This window comes from Labeo rohita, chromosome 13 (genome assembly GCF_022985175.1).
Source record: "Labeo rohita strain BAU-BD-2019 chromosome 13, IGBB_LRoh.1.0, whole genome shotgun sequence".
Classification (NCBI taxonomy): Eukaryota; Metazoa; Chordata; class Actinopteri; order Cypriniformes; family Cyprinidae; genus Labeo; species Labeo rohita.
The window spans coordinates 1117480-1142731 of record NC_066881.1 but is presented as its reverse complement, the minus strand read 5'-3'; the positions used below and the strand labels follow the sequence as shown (position 1 = coordinate 1142731).

Sequence of the window (25252 nt, the reverse complement as noted above, 5' to 3'; positions counted from 1 at the left end):
TTCCAGAGGCACCACCTTTAAGCTGGCGCTCATTCAGTGAAGTATGTAAACTTTATACAGAGACGCTGTCAGGACTAGCCTGTATGCAAAAACCAATAATCACATGACTTTCATGCACACTGAACATTGGGCTTGGAGAAACGCAATTTCATTCTGCCGTACAAGTACTGTAAGGCTAGAATGCCAATAAAGCATTTGAACTTTGATTTATTGAGGAAGGATACTGTGAAAGTTATGCACTGAGGAAAACAAGTCTCCAGGGCAGTAAATGGTCTGTGTGAACCATAGGGAAAGCGAAACTTTTTTCATCTGAATCTCACATTACTGCCACGGATCAAAGACGCAGTTCCGTAATATTACACAAAAGTAGAGGTAAGCAGTTTCGTAGTTCTTTTAATATAATTTGAATAACATATGAAAGTCTACTTTTTGCTAATCTCAGTCGGAGCAAACACCTGCAACTTTATGGACTCGCTGTGCATCAATCGTAAGCTGTTCATGATGTCTGAGATTTGACAGCCGCTGGACAGGAGATAAAGGAAGTAAGCTGTTATTTGTTTCTTTTTTAAAAGCTTTATTCATTTTGTTTGTATTCTTGAAGGAGAAGTTCACTTACAGAACAACAATTTACAGATAATGTACTCACCCCCTTGTCATCCAAGATGTTCATGTCTTTCTTTCTTCAGTTATAAAGAAATTGTGTTTTTTGAGGAAAACATTTCAGGATTTTTCTCCATATAATGGACTGATATGGTGCCCCGATTTTGAACTTCCAAAATGTAGTTTAAATGCGGCTTCAAACGATCCCAAATACGGTTTTAAACGATCCCAACCGAGGAAGAAGGGTCTTATCTAGGGAAACGATCGGTTATTTTCAATTAAAAAATACAATTTTCTCAAATCTCATATGCTCGTCTTGCCTTTCTCTCCCTGAACTCTGTGTATTCTGGCTCAAGACAGTTAGGGTATGTCGAAAAATTTGATTGTATTTTCTCCCTCAACTTCAAAAATCATTTCAAAATCATCCTACATCGCTGCAGAAGTACCGATCCAGGCTTTGCAAAGGTTTGACATTACAAAGTATATAAATTGTATTATTTTTATGAAAATAACCGATAGTTTCGCTAGATAAGACCCTTCTTCCTCGGTTGGGATCGTTTACAACCGCATTTGTGATCGTTTGAATCTGCATTTAAACTACATTTTGGAAGTTCAAAATCGGGGCACCACATCAGTCCATTATATGGAGAAAAATGCTAAAATGTTTTCCTCAAAAAACATAATTTCTTTACGACTAAAGAAAGAAAGGCATGAACATCTTGGATGACAAGACGGTGAGTACATTATCTGTAAATTGTTGTTCTGTAAGTGAACTTCTCCTATTTCTACCACCAAATTGAGGGCCCAACAACTACAAAATAGATGCCAGTTTGTTTAAAAAAAGAAACATCTACACCATCATTATTCATAGTGTAACGTGGACGCTGAGGCGGTGTTAGAATCCAGTTGCAGAAGTGTATTAAAAACAACAGCAAACATACACGATGAAATGGGCAGAGGGTCAGTAACCGGAAAATCAGTCCAAAACATAAACGTAATCCAAACAGCAGAGTGAAAACACAGGCAGTGGGTCGAATACCGAGAAGACAGTCCAATACAGCAACCAAATCCGACAGGGGTAATCCGTAAACTCAAAAACCAGAAACAAAGCAAGACAGCAACAGGTAATCCAACAGAGTAATTAACAACGCTCGGTAAGGCAGGTTCAACTGGCAATACTTCGCCAAGTAAAGAGCACATGGTCAGTCTTTAAATAGTGTCAAACAGGAAGTAACAGTAGAAGCAGCAGAGGGAGCATGCAGGCAGTCCTAGGGTGAGGGCTCCCTCTGCTGGCGTGGCATTACAGAATCCCCCCCCTAGGAGCGACTCCTGGCGCTCAAAACAACAACAGTCCAGGTGGGTGGGGGAACAGAGGCAAAACAGGGGGTGGGACGGAGGGCCAGGTCCATGTAGAGCAGGTGGGCCTGGATCGTGAAGCAGGGACAGACAGTGAAGCACTGGAGGACCTGGATCGTGGAGCAGTGGCAGACAGTGGAACCTTGGAGAACCAGGGCCGTGGAGCTGTGGCAGACAGTGGAACCTTGGAGGACCTGGGCCGTGGAGCAGTAGCAGACCGTGAAGTACTGGAGGGCCTGGGCCGTGGAGCTGTGGCAGACCGTAGTACTGGAGGGCCTGGGCCGTGGAGCAATGGCAGAGTAGGGGACCATGGTGGGGCAGGCAGAGCAGGCAGAACAGGAAGCCGTGGCGCAGCAGGCAGAGCAGGCAGAACAGGAAGCCATGGCGAGGCAGGCAGAGCAGGCAGGGAGCCATGGCGAGGCAGGCAGAGCAGGCATAACAGGGAGCCATTGCAGGGCAGGCAGAACAGGCAGAGCAAACAGGAGCAGAGATATCCACAGTGGGACTAATGACATGCATAGCAGAGCGGTGTGTTCATGCATGATTTTCTTGGCCGTGGCATAACAGGCAGAGAGTTTCATATGGGTCTTCTTGATTGCGACCTGGCGGGCAGAGAGTTCATCCTGGGACGCCGCCCCCATGGGAGGATCTACAGCATGCGCTGACACCTCTGGGGGCATGGGCGCAGATGCTTGGGCAGGTGAGGCAGGGAAGTCATAAATGGCCTTCGTGGCCGTGACAGGACGGGCAGAGAGTCCTTGGGGAAACGCCGCCCCTTTAGGAGGTTCTGCAGCCGGAGCTGCTGCTTCTGGGGGCATTGGCGCAGACTCTTTGACAGAAGAGGCCTCTGGCGTAGACTCGTGGACAGGCGAGGCCTCGGGAGCAGACTCGTGGACAGGCGAGGCCTCGGGAGCAGACTCGTGGACAGGCGAGGCCTCGGGAGCAGACTCGTGGATAGACGAGGCCTCTGGAGCAAATTCGTGGACACACGAGGCCTCTGGAGCAGACTTGTGGACAGATGAGGCCTCTAGAGCACAGCGTGCTGCCCACACACTGAAAATGGCGATGGCCATTACAGGCAGCACAGTAGATAGTGGGGTGTCTGTTGACCTCGAGGGTGCTGATGCTATGGACTTATGGCTTGTGAATGTGGGCTCTGCGTGGCTTGGGAGCGTGGGCTCTGCGTGGCTTGGGAGCGTGGGCTCTGCGAGGTCAGCTGATATATGAGGTGGTTTGAGAAGGTCAAAGGGGATCTGGTGAGGTTTTGATAGAACAACGGTTTCTTGACTTGATTCATGGAGGTCTGCCGTGACTTGACTTGACTCAGGGAGGCCTGCCGTGGCCTGACTTGACACAGGGAGTTCTGCTGTGGCTTGACCTGGTTCATGAAGATCAACTGTGGCTTGGTTTGGCTCAGGAACAACAGCAGCAACTTGACTTGGCTCATGGAGATCAACTGTGACGTGGCTTGGCTCAGGGAAGACAGCAGCAATTTGACTTGACTTGTGAAGATCTGCTGCAATGTGACTTGACTCAGGAACGACATGGCTTGACTCAGGAACGACATGGCTTGACTCGTGGGGAACAGCTGCATCTTGGCTTGAGTCATGGAGAACAGCAGCTGTGACTTGGCTTGACTCGTGGGGCACAGCTGTGACTTGGCTTGACTCGTGAGGTACAGCTGTGACTTGGCTTGACTCGTGGAGAACAACAGCTGTGTTTTGGCTTGCCTCATGAAGAACAACAGCTGTATCTTGGCTTGACTCGTGGAAAACAGCTGTGACTTGGCTTGATTCATGGGGAACTACAGCTGTGTCTTGGCTTGACTCATGGAGAACAACAGCTGTATCTTGGCTTGACTCATGGAGAACAGCTGTAACTTGGCTTGATTCATGGGGAACAGCCGAAACCTGGCTTGATTCATGGAGAACAGTAGCTTTGGCTTGATTTGACTCTGTTGCTTGACTTGACTCTGTTGCTTGACTTGACTCTGTTGCGTGACCGGGCTCTGTTGCGTGACTGGGCTCTGTAGCTTGACCAGGCTCTGTAGCTTGACCGGGCTCTGTAGCTAGACTTGACCCTGGAACTGGACTTGACTTGGAAGCCTGACTGGACTTTGGAAGGCGGCGTTAGAATCCAGTTGCAGAAGTTTATTAAAAACAACAGCAAACATACACGATGAAATGGGCAGAGGGTCAGTAACCGGAAAATCAGTCCAAAACATAAACGTAATCCAAACAGCAGAGTGAAAACACAGGCAGTGGGTCGAATACCGAGAAGACAGTCCAATACAGCAACCAAATCCGACAGGGGTAATCCGTAAACTCAAAAACCAGAAACAAAGCAAGACAGCAACAGGTAATCCAACAGAGTAATTAACAACGCTCGGTAAGGCAGGTTCAACTGGCAATACTTCGCCAAGTAAAGAGCACATGGTCAGTCTTTAAATAGTGTCAAACAGGAAGTAACAGTAGAAGCAGCAGAGGGAGCATGCAGGCAGTCCTAGGGTGAGGGCTCCCTCTGCTGGCGTGGCATTACACATAGATAGTAAGTACTTATCAAATACTGACACACATAGATTTAAAGTTAAGTATCCATTTAAGCCAGCTCAAACCAGCTGCTGTGCTTTAAAACGTACCCAACCAGCATATGCTGTTTTTTTAGGGAGAACATTGTGTACGTAGTTTTCAAAAAGTATAAACGTACATTCAAATGTATGTGTGTATTAACTAAAAACAATTTGATCTTTTAAGTAATTATAGCACTTTCTGAACCTTCATACAGTACTTGTCAAAAGTTTGGAAACATGATTTTGAAATGTTTTCTATTAAGTCTCTTATGCTCACCAAGGCTGCATTTATGTGCTCAAATATACAGTAAGAATTGATAATGATTCTTTAGGTTCTACATGAAAAGTCTGTAACATACTTTGGTTAAAATTTTCTTAATGGTAATGTAAAACAACATCCTTTTTACTTTGTTAAAAACAGCTGCATTCACAGCGACCCGTTTTGGTGCATGTCCTTTTAAATGCTAATGAGCTACTGCTCACACTGCCCTTCTCTTCCATTCTTGTGTTAAAGTCACTATTTTTATTCATACAGTTATAACTGCTCAAAAACGCTGAATTTAAAAGACGTGTACATGACTTATTAGTTGATTAGCTGATTAGTTATTAACTGATTATAATGAATTCTACACGTCAGGTGTAGACATGGTGTGAGACTGTAAAGCCGCGTTCATCAGTGGAAAAAGTACACTCACAAACACAATCATGAACAATTGGTACTGATACATCTTTTTAGAAAAACCTGCTTTGTACTGATGCTCATTTACAAAGCAGTCTGGTGAAATGAATCACGTAAACGCATTTATGTAGATCAGGAGCACATTCCCTTCAAAAACAAAAGTAATCCACCGCACCCTCAGTGGCTCAGATGTCGGGAGTAAATGACTGCGGTGTTCATCATTACATCCAACAACAAAACACCTCAGTCGAAATTCTGCCTTGGCATTGAAACAATGGTGGACTCAGGGCAGAGTTATGGTTCAACGCCAATGTGTGACATGAATCTGCCAAGAATTACAAAAAAAGATTTAAAAAAAATTATCATTATTGGGTGGTTGTCTACACACACTGCTAAGACACGTTTCAGTTCAAACAACATGTAAAAGTGAATTTTGCATCCGATGACCCCTTTAAAATAAGTTTTCTACCATATTAGAATGTTTTCTAAAGGGTTAAATGAAATTAAAGACTGGAGTAATGATGCAGAAATGCCAGCCAGGCAAAACAAAACCCAATGATGCAAAGAAAGTGTAAGATTGTGCTGCTTAAATTCAGGGAATAGGGAACACTTGAGGTGGGCATAGGAAATTCAGTCTGTCCACAGTAACCAAATGTTCACCAAATGAGTTTGAATGAGTTGCCTCTGAGAGATCTGATCTGATCACAGCTATAATTCATAATCCAAGTAACACTTGAGCACTTTTTTGGTTTTGTCCTGTAGAAATGAATCTAGCATTTGTTAAAGAGCTGCTCCTGAACTCACTGGAGGACCTGGTCACAGCTGATCTAAAGAAATTTCAGTGGTATTTAAAGAATACATATCAATGTACTTCAAATTCTAAAATGGAGAATGCAGATCAGTTACAAACAGTGGATGAGATGGTGAAAGGTTTTGGCCCAGAAAAAGCTGTTGAGGTCACAATGGACATCCTGAGGAGGATGAATCAGAATGATCTGGCTGAACAGCTGGAGAACAAACACAAGACAGGTAACATCTACAGTATTTACCGTGACTGTAATTTGAGCGAATGATTATCAATGTGATTGGTTTAAATTAACTCAGGCTGAAGGCAATATGAAGACATCTGCCCCTATTAGAGCTGAGTCAAAACAGATATGGGGTAAAAAAAAAACTATAACTGTCTTTACAAGGAAATAAGAGAAAATAAAACAGCAAGCAGCAATTACAAGCACAACACAAATTGAGTGTCCCCAGTGGTGACTTTACGAATGGGTAAATGGTTTTCAATGCACTAAAAGTCTTGATTAAAACATGATATACTATGATATAATTGTTTAGTAAGGCTGAACAATGGGCGGCATTGTCATCAAATTAATTTACCATTTTCAGGGCATGATTACATTCATGCAGACAAAGGTTCAAGACTTGTTTGCTATGCTATGCTAGATGGATCATATCAGTAAGATTTTAATGACTGTGATCAGCATGGCCCTAAAGATGATCCGAGACTAATGGTGACAATCCAATGAACACTTATTTGGATAAGAAAAAAATGTATTCAGAAATTTTAAAACTGAAACCAATTGTATTCAAGTCAGGCATTTCCATGACCAAACAAGTTGTCAACTACAGCATACGCAATGTAAGACAAGTACTGTTGAGGGCAAGTGTGATTAAGCCCAGATATTTATTACGCTTAATCAGTTTTTTTTTTGTTTTGTTTTTTTTGTGTGAGAATCGCAGTCCAGGTTAGACTTTACATATAAGTTTTCCTTTTTCTCACAGGTCCAACTGCAGAGCATACTAAAGCCTCTCTTTATAGTTTAGAATTTAGCATCAGACTAAAGAACAAATTAAAACAGGATTACGAGAAGGTATTGGTTGGTAATTCTGAGAGAGGTCGTCGGAAAAACCTGACAGATATTTACACTAATTTATATGTGGTGGAGAATGAGACTGGAGGAATAGTGAATGAGCATGAGGTGAGACAGATCGAATCGAGTGGCAATCGATTTGCTGCCACAGACACGCAAATCCAGTGCAACGACATATTCAAAGCCCAGCATGATAAGGCTCGACAAAACAGAAAAGTGCTGACGTTGGGAATCGCAGGAGTGGGAAAGACCATCTCTGTCAATAAATTCATCCTTGACTGGGCTGAAGGAAAAGAACATCAGGATATAGTCTTCGTATTTCCAATCCCATTCCGTAGACTGAATTTGATCAAACAAGAATGCAGTCTCATGGAACTGCTTCACAGTTGTTTCTTTAGCGGTCCTGATAAACTTCCATCTCTTCCGGAAGGTGATGGTAAGGTCATGTTCATCTTTGATGGGCTGGATGAATGTCGTTTCCCATTGAGATTTGATGAGAATGATGGATTTACTGATGTTGACCAAAAAACAACAGTGAGTAACATAGTTACAAACCTGATTGAGAGACATCTGGTTTCCTCTGCTCTCATCTGGATCACATCTAGACCAGCAGCAGCCAGTCTGATACCCCGAGATTATGTCGATCTAGTGACAGAGGTACGAGGATTCAATGAAGAGCAGAGAGAGCAGTACTTTAAAAACAATATCGATAGCCTTGAGGGTGCTGAAAACATTATCCGTCACATCAGGAAATACAGAAGCCTTTACATCATGTGCCACATCCCCGTCTTCTGCTGGATCTCTCTCACAGTTCTTCAGCCTCTGCTGGCTCAAAAAAATAATGAGAAAAATCCCACCACTCTCACAGGGATGTACACAAACTTCTTACTTTTTCAGCAGCAACAGATGAAAAACAAATACAGGGATGATCCTAAACCTCAAGTCAGTGCTAAGTCTTTTGATCATTTTTTTCTGAAGCTTGGGAAACTGGCCATTCAACAACTGCAGAAAGGACATCTGATATTCTACAAAGAAGATCTTGAGGAATGTGAATTAGATATCAATGAAGGATCAGTGAACTGTGGGTTATGCACTCAGATCTTTCAGGAGGAAGAGGCTGTTACAGCAAGAAGTGCGTACAGCTTCATACATCTCAGTGTGCAGGAATTTCTCGCTGCACTCTATGTGTTTTTTATTAACAAAGACAAGAAAGCTAACCCATTTCGTGAATTCAGGAAAAAACTGCCAGTAACCTTTAGGGGAAATTCCATTTTTCACCTGCATAAGGATGCGATTAAAAAGGCGTTACAAAGCAAGAATGGACACCTGGACCTCTTCCTTCGGTTCCTTCTGGGTCTCTCACTGGAGTCCAATCAGAGTTACCTGAAGGAGCTACTGCCAACACTGCAGCTGAAATCAGAGAATGTCAAAGACACCGTTGACTATATCAAAAAGAAAATAGAGGAGGAGAAATCAGTGGAGAAAACCATCAATCTCTTCCACTGTCTGAATGAACTGAAAGATGACTTTGTGGAAGAAATCCAGAAAAATCTGAGCTCAGGAAATATTTCAGCACAGAATCTCTCCTCTGCTCAGTGGTCAGGTCTGGTGTTTGTGCTGATGATGTCAGAAGAGACTCAAGAAAAGTTTGAATTGTGGAAATACGGAAGATCTGTTGAAGCACTCATGAGACTGGTGTTAGTGATCAAAAACACTAGAAGAGCACTGTAAGAGCATTCTTTACATTGATTTATATACAATGTTTGTCATTTTAAATGGTCCTTAAATTTACACATGACACATATGAATAAATCCTGTCAATATTGTATTATGAAAAAAATAATTGTTATATATGTGTCATTGCATGTGATAATATTAAATGCCAATGTATCTCCAACATTAAGCAAACAGTACTCAAGTTTTAGCTATTTTAATATTCACAATATCAGGAAACTGAAAATATTGGTTTGATATTTTATTTTTATAGTTGAATTATCTGATGGTATTAATTTTGCTTACATCCCTACAGTCAAAGATTTTTCCAAGTTGTCTGTGCTCCTGATTATAAACCATACATAATAAACATTAATTTTGCTGTTTGTTTTGTTCTTCACACAGGCTACATAATTGTAATCTTACTGCTCAGTCCTGTGAAAGTTTGTCTTCAGTTTTGCAATCCTCAGACTCTATCCTTGTAGAACTGGACCTGAGTAAAAATGACCTGCGAGATTCTGGAGTAAAGCTGCTTTCTGATGGACTGAAGAGTGCAAACTGTCAGCTGGAGATACTGAGGTTTTTTTTTTTTTTTTTTTTTTTTTTTTTTTTGCATTATTATTAAAAAATGCAGTGCTAAGATTTATTCTGTTACAACCCCGATAGAGTCTAGGAAATCCATGTATCATTTGTCCATTTGTTTTTTGATTTAATATTGAAAGAAGAAAATGAAAAAAAAAACACCTCCTTTTTAATTTTTTTCCAGAAAAATGAAAAACAAGAATTCAGCTTGACTTTTTCTTTTTTTTTTTTTGTTCAGGGGTGGAAAAATGAATAAACCACTTGAATATTCGATTTCTACACGTGGGCGGGAACAAAACGCCCCTTTCTGCTGATTGGTCAGCCAAGGTTCAAACCATGCCACCATCAGTTCTGCAGTTTTGCAAAGGCAAAAAAAAACCTAAAAAATAAAAAGGAGCCATTTTCTCATGTTTCTTCTTTCAATAATGATACACAGATTCTAGGAGTGCAGGGATTTAACATTTAATTCAGTGACAGGGATCTGAGAAAATGAAAGTAACAAGAAAAGTAAAGACAGAGAAAAACACACAGCACTACACAAACACGTAACAATGAAATTATTAAATAGTTTTGCTCATTCAGATTTTGCTAATTATAATTTTCCAGATTATAAATTATACCTAATAACCACATTAATATCGCTGTTTGTTTTGTTCTCTACACAGGCTGCATAGCTGTAATCTCACTGCTGAGTCTTGTGGTAGTTTATTGTTAGCTCTACAGTCTTCAAACTCTGTCTTGAGAGAGCTGGATCTGAGTTACAATGACCTAAAGGATTCTGGAGTGAAGCTTCTTTTTGATGGACTGAAGAGTCCAAAATGTCAGCTGGAGATACTGAGGTTAATGTTTTTGTATAAAATTATTAAATGGCGTCGTGAGACATTTTGATGCAATGAAATGAAATGTACTTCATGATGTTTCACTTGCTGTAGCCATGAATTATAGTTTGAACAAAAAGTCACATTTTGCCATGTGTTGTCTGATTTTATATTGTTTGTCAGCACATATTTGTTTTTCCCTCATATTTAAACACTTTGTTATATAGGCTTACATTTTTGTCACTTCTTCAGTAAAATAAATTGATATTTTCATTATGTAGTAATTTTGTAGTATGTAATTATGTAATAATTATGTAGTAAATAAACTTACATAATTATGTTTTGATAGTGTATGACAAGTTGTACACAGTCTTTAATCAACAAACAGAGGATAATCCACAACAGAGGCTTGAACAAACACGCATAATCCACAAGTAGACCTGACATAGAGGAATGCACAGACAGGAACTTAAGTACACAGAATAACAAGGGAACACAGCTGAACCAAATGGGACTTAATCACTCTAAACAAAAACAGGAACATGACCATATAAGAGAAAACAGAAACAGGGGCAAAACAAGAAAAAACAGGTCCATAGTCCTGACATATTGCCCTCCTGGAAGGTGTGTCCTCGTGCCATCAACAACAACAACAGCAACAACAAAAGAAGGAGGCATAGATGGAAACTTGGGAGGAGGCTCAGGAGGAGGACAGAGTCCTGGGTGGAGACAATGGAGGGAGAAGCCAGGAAGATGACAGGAGGGACCAGGGAGGACCAGACGGAAGAGGAAGGGACTTGGAGCAGGAGGAGCCAGGTGGGATCCAGGCCACAGCCATGATGACGACCCACGGTGGAGCCAACAGAGGGAGCAGCCATGGAGGAGGAAGGCGCAGGATGATTGACACCTGACCAAGGAGAAGCTGGAGGGATGAGGAAGCCCGGTGGAGCCAGTGGACTCCTGGACCACGGTGGAAAGGAGGGAGCTAGGAGACACGGTGGAGCCACTGTGTCGATGGGCTGAGGCAGAGTCCTGGACTTTGAGGCTGGAGGTGGAGACAAGGGATCCTTTAGCCGTAACGGTGATGGAGACTGGCTAACCCGCGGAGAGCCCACTGCACAGGAGGGCTGAGGGTGAGAAGAGGGACTGCCAGACGACAGTGGAGAAGGAGGCAGGAGTGGATGGGAAGGTGGGCATTTGTGAGCCTCCGGGCTCTAGGGGATGCCCTTAGAAACAGAGTCTCCTTTAGGGTTGGACTTAGAAACAAGAACCCTCTCAGGGCTTAATTCAAGAACGAGAACTCCCTCTAGGCAGGACGTGGAAGCCAGAGCCCGCTCTGGGCAGGAGGTGGAAACCGCAGCCCTCTCTGGTCTGGCTGTGGGAACAGGGGTGACAGAGGGTTCAGAAGAAGGAGGGAGGAGAGGGGGACATCAGCATACCAGTCTATGAGATCCTCCTCCGCCTCTAACAGTCCCAGTCCTCTCCTCTCGCGATCACACTTGCCTTGGCTTTCTCCCTCGTGGCAGGCATTGTAGCCGGCTAGCCGGTCTGATGGGATACGCAGCTCTGGTTCCGCGATCCTCAGCTCTGTCACGGTTGGCTCTGGCTGCCTGTCATCGGTGGGCTTGGGCTGATGCTTCGCAATGTGGGGATGGCATGGCACTGGGGCATCCATGGGGCAGATGGTGGATGGCGAGCCATTTCTCGCCAGAGTCCACAAATGCAGCCATGCGCGAGGACCATATTTGGAGGACGGTGCTCTGCATGCTGTGTTCAAACTAACATCATAGAATGAGCAGAGTGCAAGGAATAGAACCAGTGTTTCATCTTAAAGGAGAAATGCTTTTCCAGAACAAAAATTTACTCACCCTCTTGTCATCCAAGACGTTCATGTCTTTCTTCAGTCATAAAAAAAATAGTTTCTTGAGGAACATATTTCAGGATTTCTCTCCTGATATATAGTGGATTTCTATGGTGCCTGTGAGTTTGAACTTCCATAATGCAGTTTAAATGCATCTACAAAAGGCTCTAAAAGATCCCAGCTGAGGAAGAAGAGTCTTATCTAGCGAAACAATGTTTTCCTCCAGAAACAATTTCTTTACAAAGAAAGAAGAAAGACATGAACATCTTGAGTGACAAGGGGGTGAATAAATTATCTGTAAATTTTTATTCTGGAAGTGAACTTCCTCTTTAAGGAGGCAATAACAAAATAAACTGCAAGTCAAAGTTTCAAATGTTGTCCAGAATAGTACAAGTTAGAACAGGGAATATAAGAAATAGGGGGACATAAGAATTATTGAAATCACAGAAGAAAACATTATTCTGCTCGTTAGTAGGATGCAGTTTAGTGTTGACAGAAGAGATGAGTTTCAGCTGTTTCTTGAATATTGTCAAGGATTCTGCAGTCCAGAAAGGGTTAGGAAGATCATTCCACCAGACAGCAAAAACTACACAGTTACCCACAGATCATCACATAGTACATCACAGGATGTAATGAGTGTAACCAAAGTGAATGAATTTTAATTTTCATAGAACCTTTTGTTACTGAAACTAACAAAATAACAAGAAAATAACATTAATAGTTGCCTGTGTGAAACTAATATCATGTGGACTGTTGCTTTGTGTTTTATAGATTGTCTGGCTGTATGGTAACAGAGGAAGGCTGTGGTTATGTGTCTTCAGCTCTGAGTTCAGATTCCTCACACCTGAAAGAGCTAGATTTAAGCTACAATCACCCTGGGGATTCAGGAGTCAAGCTGCTCTTGGATACATGCAGCCATTCACACTGCAAACTGGAGAAACTCAAGTAGGTTGAGAAGGAAATGGTTTTAGGTTTTATTATTTGAACTCTTCAGTGTCTCTGTGTCAAATACATGTGTAAAAAAAAGAGTATTAATGTAATCATTAAGAGATTATTAGTGATAAACACATGCTATTAACAAGTAGTATCACTATGGAATGAGTAGAAAATAGAAGAGATAAGTAGAAACACAACAACTGACTTACAGCCACACAGTCTTAGATTAAATCAACTGCAAATAACACATCAGATCATTCAAGTATATTAACTTCAAAAACAGCATTACCATCTTCATATTAGCCTTTACTTCATTCATGTGTCTACAAAAGTTCTTTAACAGAGGTTTAGCTCTAGTTAATGTTGATATTTTATTCTTATATATATATATATATATATATATATATATATATATATATATATATATATATGTATGTATGTATGTATGTATGTATTGTGTTCCCTTTAGTTTAGCACTTGACTCTTGACTTTTGTTAAATTAGTTAATTCTCTTTTAACAATTGCAATGGTGTTTCACTAAAACCACCTGTGTAGTGATTAAGAAAGAGACTGATGAAAAAGATGCAATAAAAAAAAATTGTTGATTTTTGAGTTGTGTGTTACAGGTGCAACTAATTCTGCCTCCCAGACAGAGCCCTTCTGAGCTTAATTGTGTCAACAGTCCTCAATAAACATGATGCGCACCTTTGTACCAAACAGGCATTAGCATATTGTGGTGCTTAAAAGCATTGTCCCATATTTAATTCACAAATATACTTGCGAAGGGACTGCTGTTGTACAAGGACAGTAAAGATTTTCACACATATTCACCACAATTGTATCATAAATTGTATCATAAAAGGAAATCGATTGCTGTATGAAATACTGAGCACAGTGCCCTGGTTTTATGAGGAGTTGAATTATTAAAACAAATTTAAAATATAAACTAAATGACGCAATGTAATTTTGCTAATTTTCCGTCAATTATCACTGAATACATCTGATTGTTTTAGCTTTTCTTCAAATACATTGCTGCAGTCAAAGGTTTTTCCAAGTTATCTGTACTTTACCTGATAAACACATCAAAATAACCCTCTTTTTTTATTCTCTGCACAGGCTACAGTTCTGTAATCTCACTGGTGAGTCCTGTAAAAATTTGTCATCAACTCTACAGTCTTCAAACTCTTTTCTGAGAGAGCTGGATCTGACTAACAATGACCTGCAGGATTCTGGAGTGAAGTTTCTTTCTGATGGACTGAAGAGTCCAAACTGTCAGCTGGAGATACTGAGGTGAATGGTTTTCAATAATCAACAAAATTACATTTCAGAGTGAAATGTGGCATTATGTTCATTTACACACAAATCACTCATGAGTTTTCAATGTCTCAGTAAATGCTGGTCCACTCGAACTTCACCTTGTGCACGTGCTGCGAGTTTGGGTCACTTGTAACGTGGATTTGAAAATGCAATGTACAAAAAAACTTCCCAAATTTGTAGTGAGTTAATGCATAGGCCACATTAAGCATAAAAATATCCACTTCGATTATGGTGCTGTTATCTTAGATACAGTATAGTGTTTATGACAAGTGAAATGTGAGAGAAAATTCCACTCCACTGCATCTTTGTTCTTGTGTGTTGTGTTTTCTGCAGTCTCTCAAGCATGACACAGCATTCCACATACGTGGTGTTCAAGAGGAAGTTTAAAAAAATTCTAAAGGAAGAAACCTTGGGCCTCATGTATAAAAAGTTGCGTATAAGCCATCATAAATTTGTTCTAAGATCATTTCTCAAATTAACACAAACACAAAAGTAAAGTGGCAGCCCCTCACGGATGAATGCTGCACACAAAACACAAAATAAAATCCAGGCCTGGTTCTCTCTCGTCTTCCACTGTTGTCGCACCACCAGCGAGCAGCACAGGTGTCGCTCATTATCATTAAACTCCACCGGCCTTGCTCCGTTCCCACGGCTCTCGGAGCACAGCAGCGAGCCTTGCGTCCCACCTGTTGTACAGTTGTTCCAGCACCACCCCCTCGGGCAGCCACTGGCGGTCTCTGCCCCTTAATGCTGCCCAACCTCCTCAGCACCACGATCCCCCTCTGCTGCAAGGGCTCTCTGACAGTGTGTCTTCTCCTTCCTCCCAGGTTTCGGCACCAATGTAACACAGTTCATAGAACGGGAAGAAGGAGGCGGGAACCTGTGAACATTTAAAGACTTTAATAATAAAATAAACAAACACAAAAGTAAAGCTCTTTACTTACCTCACGGACGACTGCCGCACACAAAACGCAAAATAAAGTGCAGGCCTGGTCCTCTCCACTGTCGTCGCTCCTCCTTTTATTGTTCTGGAGCTCCTCTATGGGACTCGAGACCGGTGAGTGGTGCAGGTGTCGCTCATTATCATTAAACTCCACTGGCCTTGCTCCGTTCCCATGGCTCTCGGCCCCACCCCACTCGTTACAGTGAGTAAATATGATTCAGAGAAAATGAATGTGCGCACAAAAACGTGTGTACGCCTCTCTTCCAGATTCGACAATTATAAATTGCAAATGATTTTGAAATTGTGCGCAGATGACTGGTGGCAAATCTCCGCCTTTTAAACACCCCCTAATCAATATCATAAGCATATAAATAAGAGTCAATGTCAAAAATCGTTAATTGTTTGAGAATGGTGACTGCCAAGAAAAAGAACTTTAGTGAGGCTGAAGTTGAAAAATAATGTACACATGAGAAAAAAATGAAAACAGTTTTATTTGTGTACATTCACGATAAAATAAAATACTGTGCTTTAATTTGTATCATCAAAAAAACAGGATGCCTTTTTAGAGGTCTTGATTCTTCTTAATTTATGGAGTGAATCACAGAAACAAACCAAACCTTTTTTTTTTTTTTTTTTTTTTTAAAGCAAGCTTGAATCTGGTGTGAAACTGTGGGGAACAAATCCCCCTTGCAATTCCAGATTCCAGCTCAATTTCCATCGAGATTTTCATGCTGAATTTGCTAATTAGCTCCTAGGTAACATGATAAACTCCTGAATGATACTGAATGGACCTTGTGTATATATATATATATATATATATATATATATATATGGATGCTGTGATAGGCATTGTATTCTTATAGGTGGGCATGGATCAGCTGAGTCAGCTGATGCAAGCGTGACTGATGTGACCTGTCATTCACACTGAAAATTACTGTTAACATTTCTTGTCTCATCCTATTAAGTTAAAAATTACATGTTTGTTTTAGTCAAATTCTGGATTGTTAAGACTGGACTTTGCTAATTTGCACATTGCATGAGTCTGAATGTGATGCCTGGAACCGCTCATCACACTTAACTATTTCAACGATATTGTATACTTACCTCAACATTATGATATACACATTATTTGACAGTAAGCTCACCAAAAAAGTATCCAAGAGCAAGCGCTGCAGCAGCATCTGCCCTTGCAGAGCCAGGATAAGAAAATGGCGTCAGTCACACACTCTGAGCATGTTGCTGAAGCATGTCTTGCACATTCGCAGAAGACACTCCCCTTTCTCTAACTAAACTGAATAGATAAAAATTAAAATACATCTAATGGATGATACTTTTTATAAATGTCATGTTAGACTTGTTAAAGCGAACCACATTTAAAAGTGTCATATCTGGAGTGTGTGTGTGTGCTAAGTAGCAAGAGAAGGAAACAATGAGTGACTGAGAAGGGTGTAAGATGGTATTGCATTGAATGAGAGACTAGGATGCAAATATGGATGTGATGGCCAAACCTGACTAAAGGAACAAACACAAAGACAAAGAGAATGTTAAATAAGAAGAGTTCATCATGATATGTGTATTAACTTATTTAAACAAAGTCACTGCTGTTAACATAAGGAGCATAAACACCTGTGACAATATTCATAAAAATGTGTTTTACAAAATAGCAGCTCACACCACGTTACTAATCATGCTATGCTCTCTATCAATCAATCACGTTTATTTATATATCGCTTTTTCTGCCTCCCGAACAGTGTTAGGTAGATTGTTCCAGAGTTTGGGCGCTAACTTAATCCATTTATATTATAATATTGTATGAATTGTTAGACGAATATGAAATAGAAATAACGGAAAAGAGACAGCAGACGTCCCATGTACTTTTCTTAACAAAGGTACAGGAAGTCTGATGTAGGAAATAAAAGTTGATGTCAAAAGTATTTTTCCAGAGTAAGTTCCAGAATGAGTTGTTTGTTGAGTAGTAACACCATATAATGCTTACGTTGCAACTCTGGTGTCTAGTGATAATGTAGAAATACTTTTCTGTTCTAAATATAAATGTTCCTGTTGACTTCACTACATTTAGAAAAGTAACTGAATACTTTTACTCCGGTTCATTTCCACAGACACTTCTGTTTTCTGTTGTTACTAAAACTGCATAAAATGAGCTGCAATCTAAACTTTGCAGACAACTGTGCGAAAGTAAAGTCTGACTGTTGAACTAATATAATGTGGACTGTTGCTGTGTGTGTTTGTAGATTGTCTGGCTGTATGGTGACAGAGAAAGGCTGTGGTTATTTGTCTTCAGCTCTGTGCTCAAACCCTTCACGGCTAAAAGAGCTGGACCTGAGCTACAATCACCCAGGAGATTCAGGAGTTAAGCTACTCTCTGATACGCTCAACCATCCAAACTGCAAACTGAGCAAACTCAAGTATGTTGATCAGGAAGCGTCACACTTCTGTTTTGTGTGTATGTGTTTACTGATCAATTTTATGTTTGTGTTTTATAGTGTGGATCATAGAAGACAGCTCAGGATTACAGCAGGACTACACAAATGTAGGTCTACACACGCACACACAAACACGTCTGGTTTATTATGCTTATGGGGACTCTCTGGTTTTTATTCTGTCCACAAAAAAAAAAAAAAAAAACGAATTCTGTCCCCACCAGGATACAAAAACAAGACTACACACACACACACATAATGAAGAATTTACATATGTGTAATGCTTTTTATATCTAGCTCATGACATTTTCAATCTCCTAACCCCACCCCTAAAAACAACCCTCACAGAAAACTTTCTGCAGTATTACATTTTTAATTAAAAAAAAAAAAAAAGTTCAATATGTTCGTTAGTGATTTGAATTATGGGGATAGCTGGATGTGCTCATAATGTAGGAGTGGCCTGAAACCTGAATTGCATCCTAATAATGTAGATCAAATTAGTTGACACACACAAACACCTTTAGTTTTTTGCAGTTCAACGTGACTACAGTAGGTACATTGAACATAACTTTTTTTTTTTTTTTCCTCGACGCAAGTACACAGTGTTGAATGACGCAACATAAAGTGATCAACCAAAATGTCTCTGTTCTTGTGTTCAGATGCCTGTAATCTCACACTGGATCCAAACACAGCAAACACTCATCTTGTTTTGTCTGAGGAGAACAGAAAGCTGACATATGTGGAAGAGGAGCAGCCGTATCCTGAGCATCCAGAGAGATTTTATGAGTGTCCCCAGGTTCTGTGTAGAGAGAGTCTGTCTGGACGCTGTTACTGGGAGGCTGAATGGAGTGAATGTGCTGATATATCAGTGACATATAAAGGAATCAGCAGGAAAGGAGCGAGTGATGATTGTGAATTTGGATTAAATGAAAACTCCTGGAGTCTGTTCTGTTCTGATGGCAGACTCACTGTCTGTCATAATAATGCATTTACTGACATACGTGTCCCTTCAGGCTCCTCTAAGAGAGTAGGAGTGTATGTGGATGTTTCAGCTGGCACTCTGTCCTTCTACAACGTCTCTGACACACACACGCTCACACACTTACACACATTCACCACAACATTCACTAAACCTCTTTATGCTGGATTTAGGTTGGTGTTTTCTGGCTTTTGTGGTTCAGTGTCTCTTTGTCAGATGAAAAACCTGTAAGCAATAATGAAGACGTCACACACATCTGACTGAAAGAAATACTCTCACTTTATTTACTGTAGCAAATCCCCTTCTCTTACATCTATATCTATAAATGCTAAATAAAAAGGCTGCTGCTTATTCTGACTAGACAGCCGGGACTTTAAAGTTTACTGTTATTTATTTAATATATTTTTTAAACATATTAAACAATGTATGTGACCGTGGTATGTGAACTCATTAGACTTCAGATTCATTGTGTTTCTAGGACCATATCATGTATTTTATTTTAGAGAAGACTAACAAAATGCTAATAAAAATATTGCTCCCCATAACCTCCCATGTAGTCTGTTGTCTAATGTATAGCACAGCAACCATTTATGTTTCTGTTGTAAAGTTTATCAAATATTTAAGAAAAAAAAAAACTTGATAAAAACTAAATTAGAGGCTGTGCACGACAACCGCTCAATGTTTAGATTTAGACCACATTTATCTCGGATGTAAACCTAGCCTCGATTTCACACAGATACTTGCTATCTGGTGCAATTTAAAATAGCTAAACCACTTAAAACGCTTTCCACACAAATAACACAAATAGGGTCTCACATCTGCATGAATTTTCATATGTATCTGTAAGTGTGATGGCAAAAGAAATTTTTTACTGCACTGATTACAGTTAAATCGCCTTCCTCCAAAGTGAATGTGCAGGTGATTTTTGAACCTGCTCCGTTTTCTAAACATCTTGCCACACTGCAAACACTTCTTTTTCTTGCCAGAATGAGTTTGTAAATTACATTTCAAGTCTTTTTGATTTGTGAAACCCTTCTCACGCTCAAGACATGTGTAAGGCCTCTCTCCGGTGTGAAGCCTCATGTGAGTCTGAAGATTTCCTTTAAATCTGAAACTCTTTCCACAGTGCTGGCATATGAAAGGCCTCTCGTCAGTATGAATTATCATGTGAGTCTTGAGATTTCCTTTACGTGTGAAACTCTTTCCACAGTGGTGGCACATGAAAGGCTTTTCCCCGATGTGAGTTATTACATGATTCTTAAGGCCCTTCTTGTCTGTGAAAGTCCTTCCACACTGATGACATATACAACAGTTCTCCCTTGAGTGAATCCTGGTGTGCTTATTTAAGGTTACTTTGTATCTAAAACTCCTTCCACACTGATCACATGTGAATGGCTTCTCGCCAGTGTGGATTCTCATGTGATACTTAAGATTTCCTTTTTGTGAGAAGCTCTTCCCACACAGTTTGCAGGTGTAAAGGTTTTCTCCAGTGTGAACTCTCAAATGGATATCAAAGGACTCCTTATGTGTAAAACTCATTCCGCACTGAGGGCACGAGTAAGGCTTCTCTCCGGTGTGAATCCTCATGTGAGACTTAAGGCTTACTTTATGACTGAAACTCTTTCCACAGTTACGGCACGTGAAAGGCTTCTCTCCAGTGTGGATTCTCATGTGATACTTTAGATTTCCTTTTTGTGAGAAGCTCTTGCCACACAGTTTGCAGGTGTAAGGGTTCTCCCCAGTGTGACTTTTCATATGAGCGTTAAAGGTTGGTTTATATGTGAAATTCATTCCGCACTGAGAGCATGAGTAGGGCTTCTCTCCGGTGTGAATTCTCAAGTGAGTTTTGAGACTACCTTTATGACAGAAACTTTTGCCACAGTGATGGCATGTAAAAGGCTTGTCCTCTGCGTGAATTCTCATGTGATTCTTAAGGTATTTATGTATTCGGAAACTCCTTTTACATTGCTGGCATTTGAAAGGTTTCCCTTCAGAAGCCTCTATTGAGTGGCAATTAGGGGTTCCTTTCTTTTGAGATATATTTCCTGAGAACGCGGTTTCATTCTGTAATTCTTCTTCATTTATGAAATCATGATCTTCCTCTTTCATTTTACTGAGTTCTTCACTCTCTTGTTTCAATGCTACCAGGTCTAGGACAGAAAAAAAACAAATACAAGTTAACCCCAGTTTAATAGCACAAAGCAAAAGACATGATAACATTTAAAACAGAAACTGACATGTATACTGCATCTCAACACACTAAACTACTGAAAGAGGTGTCAGGATTTAAAGAACTTCACTTCCAAAACAAAGATTCACATATAACGTACTTACCCCCTTGTCATCCAAGATGTTCATGTCTTTCTTTTTCAGTCATAAAGAAATTGTTTTTTGAGGAAAACATTTCTGCATTTTTCTCCATATAATGGACTGATATGGTGCCCTGATTTTTAACTTCAGTTTAAATGCGGCTTCATATGATCCCAAATGTGGTTGTTAACGATCCCAGCCGAGGAAGAAGGGTCTTATTACTCTGCCTGGACTGTTTTTGTTCCGGTTCATGTCAGTTAGGGTATGTCGAAAAACTCCCATCTCATGTTCTCCCTCAACTTCAAAATCGCCCCCTATCGCTGTTTTACCTTTTTTGTTAAGGGTGTTTGATCTTCTTTGCATGTTCACTTTGCAAAGACTGGGTCGGTACTTCTGCAGTGATGTAGGATGATTTTGAAATTGAGGATTTTTGAAGTTGAGGGAGAAAATATGATTTTTCGACATACCCTGTCTTGATCCAGAATACATGGAGTCCAGGGAGAGAAAGGCAAGATGAGCATTTGAGATTAAAAAGTATTTAAATTGTATTTTTTAAATGAAAATAACAGATCGTTTCGCTAAATAAGACCCTTATTCCTCGGCTGGGATCGTTTACAACTGCATTTGGAATTGTTTGAAGCCACATTTAAACTGCATTTTAGTTCAAACTCGGGGCACCATATCAGTCCATTATATGTAGAAAAATGCAGAAATGTTTTCCTCAAAAAACATAATTCCTTTACGACTGAAGAAAGAAAGACATGAACATCTTGGATGACAAGGGGGTGAGAACATTATATGTGAATCTTTGTTTTGGAAGTGGACTTCTCCTTTAAGCCCCATCATTGCACAGAAACTGTGCTTACAACTCTTTATAAATCTCTTCCTGAGCTATTAGATATTTCAACAACATAGACCACAACATTCTCTTGGAGAGCTTGAAAGTTATTCTGGCCTTTGTGGGCCTGCATTAGCATAGTTTAGGGCCTGTCTATCTGACTACTACCACTTTGTGTAAAAGAAGAGTGACCAAATTAATGTCTTATTAAAATATGAAGTGCCACAGAGTTCTGTATTAGGTCCTCTGCTTTTCTCCTTCTATATGACTTCCCTAGAGGGCATGATCTATAGGGTTCACTGTTATGCCAACGTGGATGTACTTTTATGAAGTTCCAAACGTAGGTTCGGGAGGAGCCTAATCATTCAGTCCTGTCAATCATCATTATGAGCCTACATAAGCAGCTCTCATTGCACCGTCCCAGCCTCAGTTCTTCCGGCATCCCTCCACTTTCCCTTCTCCTCCTCTATTTCTCTTATTCTCCCTCTAGGTAATATCGCAATGGGGGGTTGAACTCGGTGCTCAAGCCGAGCCTCGGGTTCGAGCCTCCATTAAAGACAGCAAGCTAAGTTCGTTTACCATTGCCCATCAGGACTGGATGGGCAGGCGAACTCGTGAAACTACAGTTAAAGGTGCAATAGGAGATCTTGAAAAAATGCTGAATCGAATGTCTCCAAGAAGATGGCCTATTTTCCCCTAGTTTAAAGAAACACCTCACGCGTCGACACACTCATCCACATACATGGGGATTGCGCAAGGAAAAGTGTATACAAGCATGCATCCAACTCAGGTCACAAACAGAAAGGAAATAGATAAAACAAAGAGAGACAGATGTCGGTAGAGCAAGTCATCTCTTCACCTTTCCAGAACGTACAGACACCCGTTATGGACATGCAGTTGTCAGTCTGCCACAAAACTACTGTAAATGCTCTAGTGGCCGTTACAACATCACGTCATTAACTGTGAGAACACTTTATAGTACAGACAGTAAAAGTATTACAATACCATGCTTACTAGATTCAAGAATTAAAACAGCCAATTTTTATCATCACTACACTGACTGTAATATTTTGTATCAGTTTAAAATTCTTCTAATTACACACAAAGCTTTGAATGACGTAGCTCCTTTCTACTCATGCAGCCTTCTACCATGGTATAATCATCACATTCATTATGGTCACAAAATTCTGGCCTGATATAGTATTTTGAATGCTAAAATCCACAAAAGCTAACTTAAGATGAACTACTGCCACTCCCAGTCACACAGCTAGAGTGACGTAGCCCAGCGAGGTGACAAAGTACCACCAGCAGTGGTATGCCCAACATATACTTGTAAATGTGAAGGTCACAAAACTCTTTGTCACTCTGGAACAGCGTTCCTGATCATGTTCAGCATTCAGACACTCTCACTGTTTAATTTTAGATTAAAGACACATCTTTTTAGTCAAGCATTCACATAAAGCTTCTCATAAATTTCTACTACAATTATATTTTATGAAATAGTACCAAATACACATGATCAGTTTTTGTCTGAAATGTTATGTACAGCAGCTATGATAATTATTCTCCTTTTGATTTCTTGTTTTTATCTGGCAAGTAATGGCTCGAAAGATATGGGGGAAAAATTGCAGCTGTAATGAGTTCTAGTCCTTTATGTCAAGACGGCATTTTATGTTTTTCTACGATTGGTAATGATTAGTTTTATAACATGTTGATGTTTTATAGCATCAATATTGCGAGAATATTTAAATTTACTTGCAGTTTAGACACAATATTTTCAACATTGACAAAGTTCTATTTAGTAACATTAACCTCATAACATTAAACACTTAATGAAATAATTTAGGTAACTGCTGTGCAAATGCCTTTATGCCACCTCTAAACAAACAATATACAATCGATTTAAATACAAATAAATGGCACTTCAGGTTCAGCTTCTATTCTACCTCTGTAGCTTAAAGATTTTGTTGATAAAGACTGCATTTGATTGGTAATTGCCCTATGGTGTAATATTATTTGAATTAATTAATACATTTGATTACATTTAAGAATTGAATTAAAGAAATTAACATAAATTATCACAGATACAAAAAAAAAAAAAAAAGTTCCTGGAAACAATAAAAAAATAAATAAATAAATACAACTCCTATTTTTTTTTTATCTCTTGTCTCTTCTTGTGTTTGAAAAACATAGCCTTAAATAAAGCTTAAAAAAATGAAATCAGGCTTTCAAATAAAAAAAATCAGTAACATAATACTGCTTGCTTCATTTTACAAAAAATGTTTTTGTTTGATACAGTTGCATAATTATGTAAAGCAAATGGATGGTTTCATCATTTTTATTTCAGTTAATACTACACAAAATAGTTGTTTTGTAACACTTCTGTATTATTTGTCTTAATGTATGACTTTGTAATAATGAATGTCACTTGGAAGCAGGATCTTTTTAGGTGCACTTAAAGGCAGCATTAGTATTTGTCCAGTCATGTGATCTCAACATTTCTGTTCACATGTGCAACCCACTACATATCAGATAAAACTGGTTTATATAGGCCACTCATATGACATTCTTCAAAAATATACACTCTTTCTCTTTTGATAAGTATCAAATGACTAAATTCAGCTTTGAAAATGAAAACAAACCTTCTTGTTCCTCTGTATCTTCATGTTTCACTCTAAATGCTCCGTCAATCCTGAAGTCTTCGCTCTCCTCTTTAATAAACGCCATCTTTATAACGGTCACGTGAATCTCAGTTGCTTCAGCAGGACTTTTTCTGCATCTTTGGACTCTCTGCCATGTTTAAGATGAGAATAATTAACAGAAAGAAAAATGGACAGTAAATCTCTGGGCTCCCTAGTTTGTTAGTCAGTGCACTGGCATGGTGTCAGTCAGAGTTCTAATTAATGGTCTTAAATGGCCTGATTAGCCAACCAACACTCCACAATGGAACTACAAAAGATACCAGAACACAAAATAAATTCCATTTTAATTACAAAAATGCAACTGGTCTGTAAAATTTATCATTGCACGTTTGTGTTCGTGTCGTATTTACACAGGTTCGACCAGCAGGTGTCGTAAGCGTGTGCTGATTCGAGGGCTTTAAATCAGTAAAACATTGAGGTTGCTTCTCCGTTACTACTTGTCAGTGGCGAACTCGTTAAGATAAACGGTTTCACAATAAAGGAAGCGAAATAAGACGCATTTCTTATGTTACTCATATGTGGATGTGGCTTATTTACAAATATAACGTCCATTTAAGTTGGATAAACTATTACAATGTTACATTTAACGACAAATACTTCATTTTAATTATTTAAAAAAAAAAAAACTATGACATCAAGTTAACTGTTTATAGTGATGAAAACGAATAAACAAACCTTTCTTCAGCCCATCACAACAGATGGAAGAACGCGGCGCAGCCGTATGACGTCAC

The 25252-nt window shown here is 39.8% G+C and overlaps 2 protein-coding genes across 2 annotated transcripts; one reads left to right on the top strand and one right to left on the bottom strand.

Annotated features, from left to right (window-relative positions):
• The first annotated feature begins 138 nt into the window (after positions 1 to 138).
• Positions 139 to 18902, top strand: LOC127175138 (NACHT, LRR and PYD domains-containing protein 12). The gene is made up of 12 exons (XM_051126040.1): positions 139 to 372; positions 443 to 542; positions 5967 to 6233; positions 6993 to 8808; positions 9200 to 9373; positions 10042 to 10215; positions 12827 to 13000; positions 14108 to 14281; positions 14642 to 14737; positions 17504 to 17677; positions 17756 to 17802; positions 18352 to 18902. The coding sequence occupies exons 3-12, from the start codon at positions 5969 to 5971 to the stop codon at positions 18900 to 18902; spliced, it is 3645 nt and encodes a 1214-aa protein (XP_050981997.1). The 5' UTR covers positions 139 to 372; positions 443 to 542; positions 5967 to 5968.
• LOC127175233 (gastrula zinc finger protein XlCGF57.1-like) lies at positions 18517 to 25252 on the bottom strand. The gene is made up of 3 exons (XM_051126178.1): positions 25197 to 25252; positions 24462 to 24609; positions 18517 to 20821 (listed from the first exon to the last, which is right to left on the bottom strand). The coding sequence occupies exons 2-3, from the start codon at positions 24544 to 24546 to the stop codon at positions 19371 to 19373; spliced, it is 1536 nt and encodes a 511-aa protein (XP_050982135.1). The 5' UTR covers positions 24547 to 24609; positions 25197 to 25252; the 3' UTR covers positions 18517 to 19370.

What these genes read in the sequence shown, in the direction of transcription:
- LOC127175138 (XM_051126040.1), top strand. Translation starts at nt 5,969, where the DNA reads ATGAATCTAGCATTTGTTAAAGAGCTGCTCCTGAACTCACTGGAGGAC. An exon ending in TGTCAGCTGGAGATACTGAG is followed by an intron (nt 14,282 to 14,641) that starts GTGAATGGTTTT and finishes TGTTTTCTGCAG; the next exon opens with TCTCTCAAGCATGACACAGC. An exon ending in TGCAAACTGAGCAAACTCAA is followed by an intron (nt 17,678 to 17,755) that starts GTATGTTGATCA and finishes TGTGTTTTATAG; the next exon opens with TGTGGATCATAGAAGACAGC.
- LOC127175233 (XM_051126178.1), bottom strand. Translation starts at nt 24,546, where the DNA reads ATGGCGTTTATTAAAGAGGAGAGCGAAGACTTCAGGATTGACGGAGCA. An exon ending in AGATACAGAGGAACAAGAAG is followed by an intron (nt 20,822 to 24,461) that starts GTTTGTTTTCAT and finishes TTTCTGTCCTAG; the next exon opens with ACCTGGTAGCATTGAAACAA.